At 40.5% G+C, this 19,623-nt stretch overlaps 1 protein-coding gene across 1 annotated transcript; it reads left to right on the top strand.

The window, feature by feature from the left end:
- Nucleotides 1-4,441: 4,441 nt before the first annotated feature.
- On the top strand, nucleotides 4,442-14,347 carry LOC308074639 (chymotrypsin B-like; the record flags this gene model as incomplete). The annotated part of the gene is made up of 6 exons (XM_080414146.1): nucleotides 4,442-4,514; nucleotides 8,474-8,591; nucleotides 12,653-12,731; nucleotides 13,522-13,693; nucleotides 13,941-14,095; nucleotides 14,180-14,347. 6 exons carry the CDS (start codon nucleotides 4,442-4,444, stop codon nucleotides 14,345-14,347), a joined length of 765 nt encoding a protein of 254 aa, XP_080270272.1.
- Between the last annotated feature and the right edge of the window lie 5,276 nt (nucleotides 14,348-19,623).

Genomic DNA, 19,623 nt, shown 5'->3' with positions numbered 1-19,623 from the left:
CCTAGGGAACCAGAGGCCCTGGTTGCCCCAGGTTCGATTCCAGGCTATCCCAGCATATGTGCCGATGATATGAAATTTGTCCCTGAGCAAGACTCTTAACCCCAATTGCTCACAGGTTCTCATTGGAAACAAGACCGCAAGGACCATGGCTGGCACTGGCAGTATTTGATTGTTTATTTTGTTGGAAGGTGTGAGTGGTCTCTCTCTCTCTCTCTCTCTCTCTCTCTCTCTCTCTCTCTCTCTCTCTCTCTCTCTCTCTCTCTCTCTCTCTCTCTCTCTCTGGCACACACACACACACACACACACACACACACACACACGCACGCGCGCGCGCACACGCACACACGCACACACACATTGTAAAGAAATTATGTATGCACTGAGCTGCATCTCAGAGAGAATGAATGTAGGCCTACATGCATTTGATACCTTATCCCTATCTTTGTAGGCCTATATTTTCCAACAGACAAACCCATTTGTTTGCATCAGTTTTGTACAAAGACCTGAGACGAGAGATAACGAGAGATATCACTACTGGAATTTCATGGAGCCCCTGTCTGTCCTTGTTGGAATCGCAGAGCGACCAGTGGAGTCACAGACTTCGGTAGGTCACCAATTGCGGCGTAACTAGCAGCCAGTATGACCGGTGGTTCACAGACTTCACACACACACACACACACACACACACACACACACACACACACACACACACACACACACACACACACACACACACACACACACACACACAGAGAGAGAGTGAGAGAGAGAGAGTGTGTGTGTGTGTGTGTGTGTGTGTGTGTGTGTGTGTGTGTGTGTGTGTGTGTGTGTGTGTGTGTGTGTGTGTGTGTGTGTGTGTGTGTGTGTGTGTGTGTGAGAGAGAGAGAGAGAGAGAGAGAGAGAGAGAGAGAGAGAGAGAGAGAGAGAGAGAGAGAGAGAGACACAGAGAGAGACAGAAGAGGGGGCGGAGAGGGGGGCACTGGGCAGTGCACTGGGCAGGTATGGGTGTGTTCAGGACTTCAGGTTCAAGTTGATGTGTGGGCTTTGGAGTCAACAACGTTGAGAGAGCGCAGTGCGAGTCAAACCAGAGAGAAAGCTAGACGTGCTTTTTGGGAAAGAGCCAGACTCCGGGGACTGGGGAGCGTCTAAAAATGTAAGTCTTCTAAAAATGTTAATCTGAATAAGTAACGACAGGCTATGATATCAAATGTAAAAATGCATTTGAAGTGAATGAAATGCCGAAATTTTGTCGAAAGCTTGTTTATTCTGCTGGTTTTATTTGGCATGACAGACTTTAACGATCTCATCATCTTTTTGTCTAATTGCATTGCATTTTTAGCAGTCACCTTGGTTAGAAATTAGAATGTGGTGTCCTGTATGGTTCTGTATAGGAATGAACTTTGCCTAGCCATGCTTCACATGACGCTCGTCTGATATGACAGTCATGTTTTCAGTAAATAAATCAGTAATAAATAGTTGTCTTTCTTGTGTTGTATATTAGCTTTTCAGGGGCTATTGTGTTGTTAAATCAATGAATAGAATAACAAACTGATAACATGTTTTATATAAAAATGATGCGCCCCTCGACATTTTCAACTGCCCCCCCCCCCCTCGGTCATTTCACCCTGGCCACATGCTGTAAGTTTTGCCTTGCAACTTTCCTTGTCATAATAACTGTAATAATTATTGGCCACATCAAAATATGGCGGAAACAATCTTGAAGACTTGAACTCTTCTTCTTTAGATCTTAAACTTAAATTAAACATCACCCACGACTTAAAGATCAATAAAATGAACTTTTACTCATGATGGCAGCTATACACACTGACACTTGAGGGTGAGAGACTGCAAGGGCTCCAAATGGAATGGGACAGCACTTTAGATGAGTCCTTCATTCATGACACTTATCACTTTTGAAACTCTTACTGTCCTTATTTACTGTCATTGGTTTAAAGGCTGTGATTGTTGATTATTATATTTGTGTTCGTTTTAATTTAGATTAAATATCTAAATATATTATTCATTTTAAATTGTAATTCCATTTTCTGTATTTACTTTTCTCATTTCTTATCTTGTGTCTTGTATTTTTTTTTACTAAATATATATTTTCTATTCCGTCTCCCTCCCTTTGAGAACGGTGAGAAAGCGCTATTTGCCTACTGTTTGTTTGTTGACATTCTAACCACGATGCATGGCTAATTTGCATACTTAAATGATTGACGTTTGGAGGCTCTGCCTGAGCCCTCATTGACTTACTCATTTCAAATGGGACAGGACTGCCCTGACTGACAGACTTCACGTGAACGCGTCGCGTGCCTATTGTGCTTGTAGATAACTTATTTTTGAAAGTGTCCTGACTCTCTCTCTCTCTCTCTCTCTCTCTCTCTCTCTCTCTCTCTCTCTCTCTCTCTCTCTCTCTCTCTCTCTCTCTCTCTCTCTCTCCAAGCAGTCAGGACACTTTAAAAAAACAACTTATCTACTTATATGTTATAACTATGTTATAACTGAGTCTGTAAGGGAGCGGATTGGAATTGGGTCCGCTTTGCGCACTGCGCGTTCACGTCAACTTTAAAAGTTTGCACTTGACTGGTCCAGAGGGCAAACGGCAGGTGCTCTAGCACCATCTAGTGTCTATCTGTGCACGTCTCTGTAAGTAATCAGACCACTGATCCAGTGGTCTCAGGGGCGCTGACTTTTGTGCGCGACCATGGGGGCTGAACTTGACCTAGACCAGCCCCGCCCCCCCGCCCCCCCCCCCGCCGTCGCGACCGGAAAAAAAGTCTCTCTTTTTTTCATTGAGTACTTTATTTACAGTTTGCCAATAGTACAGTGGTACGATTTTACAAGGGCTTTTTATGACACACTACTCACTTTCAGCATGTTTCAACATTTCAGCACCATATCAACAAAGTAGCCTATAGGCCTAATTAATTAATGGCATTGCACCGACATTATGCAAGAAGACATTTATTGATGATCTCACAAAAGATAACGTGCTACAAGCACTAGCAGAACGCTTATAACATTGTAGAGGTTTTTTATATAATTTAGCTAATTATATCTTTTTGTCTATTTTAATTGTGGAGGATCCTTCTCGCTCCCTCTCTCTGTCTCTCTTGTTGACTGTGCTGTGCCTTCACTCCTTGGAGTCGGTGCTGCTTTGTGCGTCATCATGATGACTCTAAAAATGAAGAAAGAAAATGGAAAAAAGGGAAAAAAATGTATTACAACCATGACAACGCTATTGATACAGTAAATTACAGCCTCCCTATTATATAGTGAACAAAGCATACAAGTGCATGCAGTAAAAAATGGGATTTGTTTTTCGCTTACCATTTTTTTGTTCTGAGGAAGGTGTTCCCCCTGACTGATGCGCGGCTGATGAAGGTATTGGCTACGGCGTCCAGGTCCATTCTCTCAGTAAATAATGGCAGTAAAATGGGATTTATCAGCCAGTGGTTTTCAACCTTTTTCATGCCAAGGACCCCTACATTGCTGCTTACTATACTTAAAGGGATACTTCACTTTCAAATAAAATAAACATTAAAAAAATATATTAAAAAAAAATGAAAGAAGTTATGGCAAAATAAAGGCCCCCTCACGCATTAGAGTGTCCTACTAATGTGTGAGGGGGCCTTTATTTTGCCATAACTTCTTTCATTTTTTTTAAATAATTTTTTTTAATGTTTATTTTATTTGAAAGTGAAGTATCCCAGGCTAAATAATCACACAACTTGTTTTTACTTGAATTACTTTATTTATAGAATGAAAATTAAAACCACCTTAAACAGTTTAATTATTTTAGAAATTTGAGCTAAAGGTAAAAGAGGTAAAAGAAACTTTACAGTAATTGCAATCAAAAAAAAACAAAAACACCTTAAACAGTTTAATTATTTTAGAGATTTGAGCTGCACTCATGTTATGAAAGGTGCTATTTTCGTTTCATTTTAGTTATACAGTAAAATCAATCAAACTAAAATAATTCGAAGAAACAAGAAACAAGAAGAATCAGGTTTATTTCACATTAGGACGGTTTACACATCAAACTCTAGTAGAGTTTGATGTGTTAGAGTTACTCTACAGAGCAGGTTTACAAGGGCTGAGGTGCTGGGTGCCAGTGGGTGGGGTTGTTACATTCCTACATTCCTGCGCTATTGTTCTATAGGTGTTAACGGCCGGCTCGTTGAATGCGTCTCTCTCGCGGCCGGCCGTCGCGGCCACCATTTGAACCTTCAGAGAGCTCTGCTTTTTTTTTAATATCATTTGAGTGTGGGGGCTCTTGCCCCGGTGCCCCCACGTCATCAGCGCCCATGAGTGGTCTGATGACTAAATGTGTTCTTGTGACTTATGTTTTATTCCATGAAGATCATAGGTTTTGGCACTGCTGTGATCAAAGTCTCCTTGTTAACTTATTTCAGATCTCTGCAGGCTCTGTGCCAGGATGGCTGACATAAACCTCCAACCATTCAATGGAGACCAACAGGAAGTTGACCAACAGGAAGTTGATAACGGAGGTGAACCCCTGTATAATTTTTATATATATATATATATATATATATATATATATATATAATATATATATATATATATATATATATATATATATATATATATATATATATATATATATATATATATATATATATATATATATATATATATATATATATGTGTGTGTGTGTGTGTGTGTGTGTGTGTGTGTGTGTGTGTGTGTGTGTGTGCGTGTGTGTGTCAGTGTTGGGCAAGTTACTTTATTTTAGTAATATATTACTATTACTATTACTTATTACCTTCATTTTAAAGTAATACATTTCGTTACATGTTACTGTCTGAGCAACAGTAATATACTAATATTACATATTACTTTTTAGTTACTTTAAAAAAAAGCTAAAATTGAACAATTAAATTATCTAGATTTTGGTAGTATTATTATTAGCCCACAAATTATTTTTGGGACACAGAGATGGCAGATGGGCAGGCATTTAAATTATAAAACGGGATTATGAATTACATTAATGAATCAATTTTACTTAAATTAATCAATTCATTAATAGACATATACCTTCTATATAATGTAGCCTATAATGACATGACAAGACACAAGCCTCTTTCTATACCTTTTTCTTTAATTAAAGTCCACAGAACAAGGACTGCATGAGCAGCATAGAATGTTGAGCCTATGAAATTAAGATAAGGACATAGAAATATGGTTAAGGTCATTTAATTGTTCAAAATTTGACCTCTCTGAACAGTGAACAGTTATATTACTGTAGTGTCATTGTGTCAATCAATAACACATCATAACAAAATGCATCTTGACCTACAGTACCACTTTGATTGTTTGACAACCAACAACTAGCCAATTTTAAGTAACACAACCGTCCCTATGGGATCTAAACTCCATCCATGTGTGGTCAAAGTGGCAAATAAAATCTCTTAACACAGCATTTTGACATTCCCAGCCGACACTCATTTAGATAGACATGGCATGAGTTTAAAAAATGTACTTGACAGTTAGAGTTAAGACTCATTTATATGGTCTACAAAGAACTCAGCTCTATACAATTATTTTTATACCGTATGCTACTCTTTAACACATTGAATGCCAAAAACGGTCCGGACCGTTTTTGAGGGTCCAAACGAGAAGTGCCGAAAACGGTCCGGACCGTTTTTGACCCAATTCTATTTTTATACATGTGGGCCACGTGGGGCGCTAAAACGAAACTTTGACATCACCCAAGCAGTTTCTGAGAAGAAGAGGCTGGATGTGGCTCCATGTGTCAAATCCTTCCGGTCGGCGTTTTCAATGTTATCTCCTTGATTAAAAGCTTAATATCTCCATTTCTTTTTAATGTGGTGGAAACGAGCCGTTTTCGATCGGCGATCACGCTGCAATGGAGGGTCGCGTTGGAAATATTATTGTTCCAGGCGTTAGTCGGGACCCTCCGCCGTCTCGCACGCACGCTTTGTTTACATGCATTTCCGCGTCGGGGCTTCTCACAGCACGAAATGTATAACGCAAGTGGATGGAAGAAATGCTGGCACTCAACGTATAATATTTTAATAAACCTCTGGCACCCAATGTGTTAAATAAAAATCCTAATTTTATTTGACCTTTAAGAGAAGACTGTGCTAGCCATTTATACCCAATCCATATATTGCATATTATGCTCTGCTCTCCTATCTCCCTGTCTGCAGTGTTGCCTGGTCTGATTAGTATAAGCCACATTGGGCTTGTTTTTCTGAAGTTGCTTGTAAATAATGGTAGAACGGTTGTGAGGTTGCAGGTCGTCTATTTTCAAATAGCCAACATATATAAATATGCACATTGTTTAATGGACGACATATATATAGGTTTGAAGTGCTCATGTGGCCTATTATAGTCGCTTCTTTTGGCCTTGTTTTCATAGACCTAGTTGCTTATTCCTCTCGCACAATCTGGCAACACCGCTCACGTTCCGACAGAGAGCTCCGTTCCGACAGAGTCTGACATGAACTCTGCAGCTGCACCGTGGTACATTGAGCACACACACCCGATGTTTGGCTTCTAACTTAGCTCTGGACTTTAATTGCCTTTCAATAAAAACACATTTGATAGACATAAGTATCACCTACATGTTACTGATTAGAGATTATTTTATAATTTTGTAATCAATTCATTATTTCCTGCGTAATCGATGAATAAAACTGACGTGTGTAAATTGGAATATTGCATTGCGCGATGCTTAACTTGCCTTCTTTAAATAAATTAAATAGAGTACCATCTTATATAAACACAATTGGCACAAGGAATTGACACTCTCCCTTCAGCTGATTATAGTAAAATTAGAATCACAGAGATTTGTTGACAATGATAGAGAGAGGTGCGCTCTTTTAACAGGGATTTTACTGTAGGCTGCGGCTTTGTGGGTGGATAAAAAAAAACACCTTCACTTTGGTGGGTAACGCACAAAGTAACGTAGTAACGTAGGCCTAGTGTCATTTTAATAATATATTACAGCTTCTCCTTGTAGTAATGCGTTATATTACCCGTTACCGCAATTCGGTAATATATTATGTAACGGTGTTACGTTACTAACGCACGTTACCCAACACTGGTGTGTGTGTGTGTGTGTGTGTGTGTGTGTGTGTGTGTGTGTGTGTGTGTGTGTGTGTGTGTGTGTGTGTGTGTGTGTGTGTGTGCGTGCGTGCGTGCGTGCGTGCGTGCGTGCGTGCGTGCGTGCGTGCGTGCGTGCGTGCGTGCGTGCGTGCGTGCGTGCGTGCGTGATATATATATTGTACAACAATGCTGGATAGCATTGTGAGCTTGTGAAACCCACTTACTCTCTCTCCCCCTGTGTGTGTGTGTGTGTGTGTGTGTGTGTGTGTGTGTGTGTGTGTGTGTGTGTGTGTGTGTGTGTGTGTGTGTGTGTGTGTGTGTGTGTGTGTGTGTGTGTGTGTGTGTGTGTGTGTGTGTGTGTGTGTGTGTGTACTGGGCTTCTACAGTACACACACACACACACACACACACACACACACACACACATGTGTGGCGCCTTCCTTCCTGCCATCCTTCCTGCGTGGCTGCTGGCATCAGTCTGATCATCCTGGCTATCATCAGCACCATCATTGGTTTGTCTATTGCTTACCTTGGTGGTAAGACAACTTTTGTTTTTTCAAATCTTTATAATATTCCAGTTCCAATTTCGTTTGCATCACTTCCTATTTCACATGTTTATGCCATATGATTAGTTCAAATCTTCCTGTTGAGACGGGGAGACCCCTTTACTGTATAGCAATGATTAGGCTATCAGAATACAGAGATATTTAACACTTATCTCTTAGGCAAATTCTTTGGATATAATTGAAGACAATGTACATAGACACTAAACCCCTTTACACTAGTTGACCGGAGTCTCCCAGGGCTCTATAGTAGGGCTCTATGCGAAAATAGCCGATCTACAAGATCTCAACTTGTAGATCTGCTATTTTTTCCGAATGCTCAGCTCCGAATAGGGATGCTAGGGTTCAAGTGATATACAGTGCACGGCACACGACACACACACACACACACACACACACACACACACACACACACACACACACACACACACACACACACACACACACACACACACACGCACACACGCACACACACACACACACACGTTTGCTTAGAAAAACCTCTCCTCCTCAGAGCACCTGTTGAGATGAAGCAACACACGCACGCACGCACGCACGCACGCACGCACGCACGCACGCACGCACGCACGCACGCACGCACGCACGCACGCACGCACGCACGCACGCACGCACGCACGCACGCACGCACGCACGCACGCACGCACGCACACACACACACACACACACACACACACACACACACACACACACACACACACACACACACACACACACACACACAAACTCATTAAATGTAAGCTATTTAATTGTATTTATGTAGAGCTGTCCTGGTGTGCTTTATCATATGTAGAGATGAGAGAGCCACTTCCAGTGGAGTGTGGGATTCGGGACAAGCCTGCGGGAGTGTGGGACTCGGGACGTATCGAGAACGGTCAAGTGGCTGCTCCACATTCCTGGCCCTGGATGGTGTATACCATGGTAAATATACATTATTATACTACATATAAATACATTATACAACAGGGCAGCAGTGGCTCAGGAGGAACAGCGGTCGTCTTGGAATCAGAAAGTTCCCGGTTCGATCCCTGGCTCCTCCTGGCTGGCTGAGTGTTGAAGTGTCCTTGAGCAAGACACTGAACCCCTTAGTTAAAGGAGAATTTTGGACTAAGGTTTTCTTACCTTTTCTATGATGTTATGATATCTTAGGATGAATGGTACAGTAGAAAAATGTCATAACTCCATCCCGGGTCCGCCACAGCTTAAAATGTGTGCGGATAGGCCTTGCATTAGATCGCATATTTTAATAGCTTTTTTTCCTTTCTTTTTGGGTGAGATCTGACGTTGGTAGTGACAGAACACTAAAAATTGAGATTGAAATCTTGAGATTTCAATCTCGTCTAGCGAGACTTAGTTTTTTTTTTTTTTTTTTGCATAGTATTCTGTCACTATGAACGTCAGATTCCACCAAAAATAAAGTGTCGCGCACACACACACACACACACACACACACACACACACACACACACACACACACACACACACACACACACACACACACACACACACACACACACACACACTCACTCACTCACTCACTCACTCACTCACTCACTCACACACACACACACACACTGTTATAGAAATATTATATTCCATTCGGGTGAAGTTTTAGATCATTTATTAGGAAGATTCAGGCAGAGAGCAACAGCATACAGATCATGAGAAGCAGGCCTCCAGGCCTGCTCCAGCAGCCTCTCCTCCCGCCCCTCGGGGCACAAGCCTCCTGAAGTGTCATATGCGACACCTTTTATACACAAAGATCTCTCCCCTAAATGTAGATAAATATAAACAGGCTATACTAAGTAACAGTACCATAGAGCTGACTGGTTAAATTATCAATGACCATGTATAGTATCACAGGACAAATTACTTGCTGACACAGAGCATAATGTGGAAATAGACCTTTGTATCAGTTGTTGAATGACAGGAACAGAAGCTGTGAAAAGAACCCTGCTGTGTGGCTACCATTCTAGGGCCAAAATACAGATAGATACATATGTGATTTAGAACAGGTTGGCATTCTCAAAATATCCATTACATTCCAGAGTTTTTTGTTTTTGTACATGAATAATCATATTCATGTACATACGACAGGAGATTTATAGAATGACAAATCAATATTTTCTACTACCTACATGTTGATACAGTTATCTTACAGAATAGTATTTCTGCTTGTTTGGGTTTGAGAGTTCTTCTCTCATTCTTCTAGAATTTAGTATATGTGAAATCTTTTATCTGGTTGGACGTTAAATCTCTGTTTTTCAAGGCAAAGGGCCCTTAGTGTATGGGTGGATACGAATATTAATACTTCTCTCCCTTCTAAACGTTAAAAGTCCAGAGATTATGCAGTCAAAACAAATATTTCCACATTAGTGGCCAATGCCCAGTTGACTAATTTTTTAGATATCAGTTTTTATCTAGAACTCCTATATTAATTAATACAGATAGATATCAAACATATCACATGAAACATATTACAGTATAATAGATCTGCTTGTTTTAGGTTTGAAAGCTTTGAGAGCTTCTCACTCATAATGTCAAATCTATATCTGTTTGTATGTTAAATCTCTGTTTCTCACGGCTGAGGGCTCCATTATCATCACGTGGAATTTGCTACCAAATGGAATTTTCATCACTCGGGCATTTTCGCTACATGGAATACAAATCTCACCCTTCTAGACGTTGACATGCCAGAGATTAGGCAGTAAGAACAAATATGCTCACATTAGTTATCGAATATAGTTTTCCAGTCTTCATGGCTCTTTCCTCCATCTTCACTTGGCATACGGGTCCATTTGGTTTGCATTTCTGACAGTGATCTCCACTGGGCTGATGGGTCCCAGTGTTCAGTGGCTCTCACGTCCATTTTGTTAATGTCTCTTCTATAGTGGTCTCCACTGGGCTGGTGTTTCCCCTGTTCAGTGGCTCTCAAATGCTCTCTGTGGCTCTCTTTGTCTTGGTCCTCCTGCTGTGGCCAAGTCTCTTGTTGTTTGTTTGACATGGTGTCGATTTCCTCACCTTCGCTGTTACATGTGGTGACATTGTTGGTGCTGCTCTCATGGCTGGTGACCACGCACGCTCTGCTGTGGAAAACGCATGCTCTGCTCCTTCCCTCCGTGGCTTGAAGCTGTTGTTCCCTTGATGTCATCACAGAATAGATTTATCTGCAAGGTTCCAGTCGTGTAGTTGTTGAAGATCATCAGAGAAGTTGATTCTGCATAGCTTGCTTCTGTAGTGCTCCTCTTTGTCCTCCATCGTCTGGATCTGGTCCGGATCTGCTTTGAGAAAATCTTCTTCCAAAAAAAGTCCTTCACCCTTAAGTTCTTTTGATCAAGTAATGTATCCATAATCATAATCATGTTTATGATGATGAAATATTGATCCCATCCTCGTCGCCAAATGTTATAGAAATATTATATTCCATTCGGGTGAAGTTTTAGATCATTTATTAGGAAGATTCAGGCAGAGAGCAACAGCATACAGATCATGAGAAGCAGGCCTCCAGGCCTGCTCCAGCAGCCTCTCCTCCCGCCCCTCGGGGCACAAGCCTCCTGAAGTGTCATATGCGACACCTTTTATACACAAAGATCTCTCCCCTAAATGTAGATAAATATATATATAACAGTACCATAGAGCTGACTGGTTAAATTATCAATGACCATGTATAGTATCACAGGACAAATTACTTGCTGACACAGAGCATAATGTGGAAATAGACCTTTGTATCAGTTGTTGAATGACAGGAACAGAAGCTGTGAAAAGAACCCTGCTGTGTGGCTACCATTCTAGGGCCAAAATACAGATAGATACATATGTGATTTAGAACAGGTTGGCATTCTCAAAATATCCATTACAACACAAAAACACACACACACACACACACACACACACACACACACACACACACACACACACACACACACACACACACACACACACACACACACACACACACACACACACACACGCTGTTAGGTGCAGTTAGGGCCTAACTGCTCTAACTGCTTTTTTCTTCCTTCAAATAGAGAAGATCACGTATTATCATTTATTTACAGTACATTTGCTTCAGCTAATACAGTGGTTCTCAACTTTTTTCTGTCAAGAACCCCCAAATTAATTTGTATTTGACGGCGGTCCCCCGAATATTCCACATTTTTCAAGATCTTTGGAAAACAGCAGATCTACAAGCTTGACCACGCGACACAATGCAACGTGTTGTGAGCTTGTAGATCGGCTATTTTCAAATTGTATAGAAGGTGGTTTAACTGATTTTCATACTACAGTATTAGTAACACATTTGGCTGGGGATCCACTAGAACCCCCTCAAGGACCCCTGTGGGTCCCTGGACCCCTCTTTGAGAACCACTGAGCTAATAGAACAAGGTCATATCTTGGAGAAGTGCTTCATTTATGCCCCATTGTACGACGGTATCACACGGCAAAAAAGCCGATCTACAAGGCCACAATATGTCTGCCTTTGATTCACACATTACCTTTTATCTTTCAGAGGGCCGATGGGATCAGTCGTGGTGGTGCACTGATTAATGAGTATTTTTTTGCGACTTCCTTCCATGTCAGGTAATACAATCATACATAACAATGACATATAAGTAAACACAGTTTATTATAACTCACTCTGTCTGTCTCTTCATCTCTTTCAAACTGGCCTCACTATTCTGGTCATTAGTCATTATAGGTGCAAGATGTCACAAAATGGACAAAAACATTCAAATGAATAGCAAAAATATCTGATCTACAAGTCCACAACGTGCCACAGCAAGGCGTTTTGACCTTGTCAAGGTTATTTTTGCTATTCATTGCACAACAAAGTATGTAGGGCTAAAGTAGTTAAATATGTACAATTTAACAACCAACCATTAGCTCTGCTACTTATCAAAAAATGAATAATAAAGTTACTAAGTGATAATGGAATTAAAGTGAAATAATCGTTTGTTTCTGTCTTCTCCAGACCAGGTGACTTTGTGCTGTTGGGAGCCCATAACCGTTCCTCTACCGATGAAGACACTCAGAAGATCCTGATTGAACGGGTGAATGAATGACAGATGAACATCAAACATGTATCAGAACATATTACTTAACTAACTATGTTCACACTGAAACACCAAATCTGATGTTTGGCCACTCTGAATGGAATCAGATGGTTTTATCAAGTCGTAAACTGCAGTCTGAACAAAGTCTTTAAATATACATTATAGATACATTAAAGATCCTTATAGAGCTGTTTACTGATACATTATAATGTTTATATTAGAATTATGCACATAGGGGTTCAGCTGGTAGGTCAAACATCAAGATCAAAACATCAAGACCCCTGCTGTGGGTCCGGGTTCCAGTCTGACTCCAGGTTCTTTGATGCATGCCCCCCCCCCTCCCCCCCCTCTATCTCTCTGCTGTACAATGTACAAAAACGTACAAAAACAATGTACAAACATTGTACAATGTACAAACAATGTACAAAAACGAATTTCACCCACTTTTTTACCTTGTAAACCTGTGATGTGACAATAAACCTGATTCTGATTCTGATTCTACCATTTCCTGTCTCTCTCCACTGTCTGTCACTATCAAATAACGGCTTGAAAATTACAAAGAAGAAAGAAAATTATTCACATAACTCCTGTCCACTCCTTACAGTGTTACTGAAATGAAAGTTGTGTTTGAGAATGGAGTGTCAGGGAGGTGCTTGGTGCTTAGGTTAAGTTCCTTTGAGCAAGGCACTGAATCTGCTCTTCAATTCAGTCAAAGATATTCCACAATTTGTTGGAAAATAGGGCTTATGTGGTTCATCTAAATGTGTGCCTGTCATTTCTCTGATAGGTCTTCTACCACCCCAACGCCACCGGCAACAACTATCGCATGATGTTGGCCAAACTGAAAAACCCTGCAAAGTTTAACAAGAATGTTAAACCTGTGTGTCTTCCTGAGGCTGATGACGTTCCCCCTATTGGCAAATCCTGCATCTTCACTGGATGGGGAGGTGACTGGTCAGGTGAGGAAACAACATTAAACACACACATATATATTATACATTCAGAGTGAAAATAGATGATCTACAATCACATCACACCACAGTTTGTTGTGAGCTTGTAGATCGCTATTTTCACTATTTTTAAAAATATGTGAACAATAGGCCAAAAATAGGGACAAGAGGTTAAAATATGTATTTTGTAATGATTAGAATTTTAGATTAGAAATGAGTGTGTACAAAGTCCTCAACTTTGAATCCTGTGTTTTAGCCCCAGGAGCACCCTACACTGACCTGCTCCATGAGACTTCTGCCACTATCATCACCAATGATCAGTGCAGACGTGACTTTCCTTTACCTGACCCCGACAGATACATCACCAACACTATGTTCTGTACTGCAGCCTCTGAGTCCCATCCCAGCAATGTGAGTGACACAGAGATGAAAACATCAACATGATATTTACACATGAAAACACACACTGAAAAACACAACTGCTTGTTGTTTCAGAATGACTGGGGAGGACCTCTGATGTGCGAGAACGACGACGCCTCCTGGACCCTGTATGGTATCATCTTTTCAGTTCAAATCGACCAACACAGTTCTCATCCTATGTACTGCAACGTCCCCACGATGGTTTCCTGGATGGACGAAATCTTTAAGAGATTTGATGGTTAATAATTCAGTTTGCAGGACAGGTCCACTTGTGAGAAACATCTCACACATGCAGATGAATTAACCTCTTCAACCCTGGTGTACCTGTTTTCATATAATTAACCACTTAAACCCTGGTCTACCTGTTTCCATTGATTACCCATTAAAACCGGGAAAGCATCTGTTTCATTTTAGATTTTAGCGTTGACTATTGAAAAATAGCAGATCTACAAGCTCACAGCGCGCCACTTTGTGCCGCACTGCAAGCTTGTACATCTGCTATTTTTTTATTTTTTTTGTAAAATCTTGAAAGTGTTAACATTTAGAATAATTTAGATTTTTTTTAACACAACCCCTTTCCTCTGGGGTGGACCCTGGCACAAAAGATTTTCAGATGGGGCGTCTGCAGCCAAATACATATCATTTTGGGCGGATCTTGGCACGAAAAAGTTTAAAGGAGGAGTTCACCCAAAAAATGACTTATTTTCTATCAATTGCACACCCCATGAAGCCTTGAATTCATGGATTTATTTTAGTTTTTGTGGCATTCCTAAGCCAATAATTTGATGACCGGGTGTGTATCCAGTAGGAGACACAAATAATCTACTTTGTGTCTCCTACTGGATACATTAGCCGGTAGGAGACGGGAATCTAATTATTGGCTTGCAACGAATGAATGCAACAAAAACTAAAATAAATCCATGGATTCAAGGCTTCATGGGGTGTGCAATTGATAGGAAATAAGTAATTTTTTGGGTGAACTACTCCTTTAAGAACTGATTTAGAAGACATTTGTATAGAATGGGCCTCAGGTCTTAATGGGTTAAACCCTGGTCTACCTGTTTTCATTTAATTAACCACTTAAACCCTGGTCTTATTTTGGTCATAATTACAGAAGTATAAAGCTGATGAGACACAGAATGGGAGTTAATGAGAACAGTAGTGGAAGCTGGTGAAATCTTTTTCTTTTTTCAACTATACCTTTATCATTGTGTTAATAATACACTACACACAGAAAAATAATAGTGCTTAAATGGTTAGTCTTCTTTATTTAGTGAATGGTTCCTCATGTTCCTTATATGGTTCTAAAGAACCTTTTCTTTTGTAATTATTTGAGGGACCTTATGGGTTCTTTATAGAACCCTTCATTTAAATGGTTCTTTAAATAACCTTGGTCTGAAAGGTCCTCCATGGGGACAGTTTTGGTTCTAGTTGACACCTTTATTTTTCTGTGTGTGTATAAACTAAACTAACAAGTGTGATTTACATAGCTGTAGTAATTACACAGGTGTAAAGCTGATAAGACACAGTCATGTAATGAGACAGCTGTGCTGATTGTATACCTGTGTGATTGTGTGCAAATACTAGACTAAACTAAACTAACAAGTGTGATTTACATAGCTGTAGTAATTACACAGGTGTAAAGCTGATAAGACACAGTCATGTAATGAGACTGTGAGATTGTATACCTGTGTGATTGTGTTCAAATACTAAACTAAACTAAACTAACAAGTGTGATTTACATAGCTGTAGTAATTACACAGGTGTAAAGCTGATAAGACACAGTCATGTAATGAGATAGATGTGTTGATTGTATACCTGTGTGATTGTGTGCAAGTACTAAACTAAACTAAACTTAACTTAGGGACTTAACTATGGGTAACTGGAACACTGGGCCCCTGAGAACACTGGGCACCATTTTATTTTTAATAATGTGGGGCAAAATACATATAATATATTTTTTTGCTGTTAATGTACTTGATGTGGGATGAAGATTTTTACCATGACATATAAAACTAAGAAAAGAAAATGCAACTTTTTAAGTGTAACCTCTTAATTTTGGGTTTGTATGCTATCAATGTACCAGAGCGTTATTTAGTAAATGAAATGAGTTTCAGGGGGTGATAATAGGTGTTATACTGTATATACTGTATGTGGTCTGAAATAAAGGTCTTTGAGTTTAAGATAAATCAAACATCTAGTGGCAGTTTAGTTATATCTGTTGTGTCACATGGGCACAGATCAAAGAACAAATTGTCAACAAGGAGAATAAACACGTCAAAGCGCTACACATTTACTGACGCTAACATAACAGGCAAGGCCCAAACCACGGCTGTCTGTCTGCTCAAGAACAGGCAGGCTAGGCTAATAGTGTTTTGATAATTAAAATAGGTCACTTTTCTTTCCATTTGTTGCTAATGGCATTTATTAGTTTGGTCCAGTATTGTCATTAACTAGATAAAGGATGGCAGGCAGTAGATGCATGGCTGGGAGGTGTGGATCTGGTTTTATCCTGTCCAAAGTATGAGATCTATCTCACCAGGCCGGAATGGCTGGGAGACGGTGTCTGTTTCCCCTTTTCCTTCTGACATATGGGTCGGTTGGGGAGGTCTAAGGTAAGGGAGGCATGGTCTCGGGCCCCACTGTTAACCACTTAAACCCTATATCTTTCTTGTATGATGAATAGCAAAGATAACTGATCTACAACCTTGTAGATCACCATTTCTGACATCCTTTAAGCTTTTTTGAAAAATGTAGACTATTTTTTCTAGTTTTTGACCAAAAATGTTATGGTTTTGTGCAAAACGTAAAAATAATTTGGACTACCTCCAAACTGACATGGGCTCATGCCTTGTCTGTCTGTCTGTCTGTGTGTCAAATCATTGGGACACTGACACTATCACTCTGCAGAATGTGTCTGCAAATTTGATATTTGGCACATCAGTAATATTTTTCCAGGGAGGGAGAGTGTGAGGCGGGGGGAGGGAGGAGAGAGAGAGAGAGAGAGAGAGAGAGAGAGAGAGAGAGAGAGAGAGAAAAAATGGCTGTGTCAGCATCTGTGTTTTGTTGGCTTGGGTTTCACACAAACAAACAGGAGAAGGCCAGGCGCACACCAGTATTGCTGAGGTGCTGCTGACCTTCTTCTTGGTGCAGAAGTCTAAAAGTGAAGAGAAGGCCTCACTCATAGCCACGATGCAGGATAATCTATTGAAAACCAACATTTTGACCTGGAATGGTCTTCTTCAGGGATTGTGGTCTGGGTTTCACACCAGATGCGTACCGTACCCAAGTGCCCATAAAGTGTACTCAAGTCCACCTTTCCCAAGTGGACCCAGGTAGTACGGGTACGGATGTTGATCCGGCTACGGTACAAGTGTTCACACAAATCAACACTTCTGGCAAGTACACTCGGGTCCTAGCTCTGAGTCCAATTAGGTTTGCTGCTTAAATCAGCTATTCTCCATCCCACAGACAGAAAAACAAAACCTGAATCTGAACTTAATATGAGAGCAGGAATGTCCCAGGCAAGCAGTCATGACGGCAGAGAATGGCTATTAAAAAGCTACTTAAAGTTGAATTTGTTCTCTGTTCCTGGATCTAGTTATTAAAAATGTCTTCTGAAGGTGTTGACATTTGATATTTAGTTAATCAACTATCATCAGTCATACTCCTGTCTGAACAAAAGTTCTTTCATGATTCAAGGTCTCTTAAAACATAGAGAAACAGTGTATTGTTTAAGGCATGTGAAACACAGTTTTGGTTCGTATTTCTTTTCATTTTCATCCAGAAAGACTTAAGAGATAGCTGGCAGTGAGTATTGGCAACATTGCAGCATTACACGTTCCTCTCCCTGAATAGGAGCGTCCCCTATGGGACATCCAGGACAGTGTGTGTGTGTGTGTGTGTGTGTGTGTGTGTGTGTGTGTGTGTGTTACTTGACTACGGTCAAATGTCCCCACAAGTATAGTAGTAGTAGAATTTGAGAAATAGGAAAATAATTAGAAAATTAGAAAACAGACAGAGAAATATTTTTTTTTATGGTTAAAAAAAGATTTGGGGAGAGGTATGCATCACCCTTTAGGCTTACAATTAAAAAAAGATTCAGGCTGGGTTTGGGGTAAAGGGTTAATTTAAATAATACAGGAAGAGCACACTCTGCTTCTTTGAACAACCACTCTCTCAATGTACATCAGATTGGATAAACAAACCACCCATGTTCTCTTCAGGAGACAACTGTCATATTATTTTGTTAATCCTCATAGGCTACTTGAAACTAGACTGGTAGACATTCCCGGTCACGGAATTCAAATGCACTTTGACTTGAAACTGCACTTGCTTCCACGGGGCGCTGTCCAGGGTGCTGAACACCCGCATGTGAGCTGTGTGCAACACAATGTCAGAGGAGACCCACACCCTGACAAGAGAATAATATTCATTTATTTATCATATTAGGATTTGTTTTAATTCTTGAGCGGTGCATGCCGCTCCAACATTTGACCGTGTTTGTCTATTAACTCTACATCCAGCACGAGTGAACAGCTGCAGCTGGATGGCACACATATCACTCAGCCCTTAGGGGGTCGCATTCGGGTCTCTCACACACACGCATGCAGACACACGCACACGCACACACACACACACACACACACACACACACGGAAGGAGGGATAATAACACACTCACTTCACAAGCTGAATACAAGCCAAATACATTTGTTTTACTCGAGTTATCTAATATAATTTGTTAAAATAAAAAAAATCGGGCATTTATTCAGCAATTTGTGGTAGAACTAGATATAGGGGTGCAGTCGCACCAGGGATAGCATGCACGTTTCTTTATCTACATATCTAATACCATGTTTTTACTGCCTGCTCAGAAAACAAACAGCTCGCAAAACATAAAACGTTCCACAAGTTATTCATACAAGTATCACTAGAGTTTCTGCACTTAGTTGCAAGATGTCTTGCATCAGTGGTGCAGGCAAATGTTATTAGCGCCACACAAACATTTTGAGGCAGCCACATGAGTTGAGGAACAAGTAGCCTCGGGAACTACATGCATATTTTTTTTGTTTCAAGGAACAAGCAGATTGTCTGCTGCAAGCCTGGAAGTGAGAATGCTGAATGTGAGAGAAGAGAGTAGAGAGAATGTGTTGTTAGAACGTCATTGATGTTGTCAGCATTCATTGCACCACACTTGAGCATCCTGAATGGTGTGGTCACTAAGTTCAGGACCATCACCAAGCCCCTTAAACAGGTGGTTATGCTCCACAAACACATCCCAGCTCATCTTCTTCATATTATGTCCTGCAAACTATGTTATTAACCCTGCCCTACATCTACACAAATGAAAACAGTGAATGTCATATTTCCATCATTATTTCCACATTGTTGTCCAGTCTTTTAACCACATTCAACCTGATCTATCTACTTCTGGGGTTTTTAACCGGTGATCAGCGGACTGCGGAGGTATTGCAGGTGGTCCCTGGCCATGCATTCATAAATGTAGTAAAATCGTAT

The sequence above is a fragment of the Gymnoscopelus braueri genome (assembly GCF_963280865.1).
Source record: "Gymnoscopelus braueri genome assembly, chromosome: 19".
NCBI lineage: Eukaryota > Metazoa > Chordata > Actinopteri > Myctophiformes > Myctophidae > Gymnoscopelus > Gymnoscopelus braueri.
The sequence above is the reverse complement of the archived record's forward strand: the minus strand, read 5'-3'. Positions and strand labels throughout refer to the sequence as shown.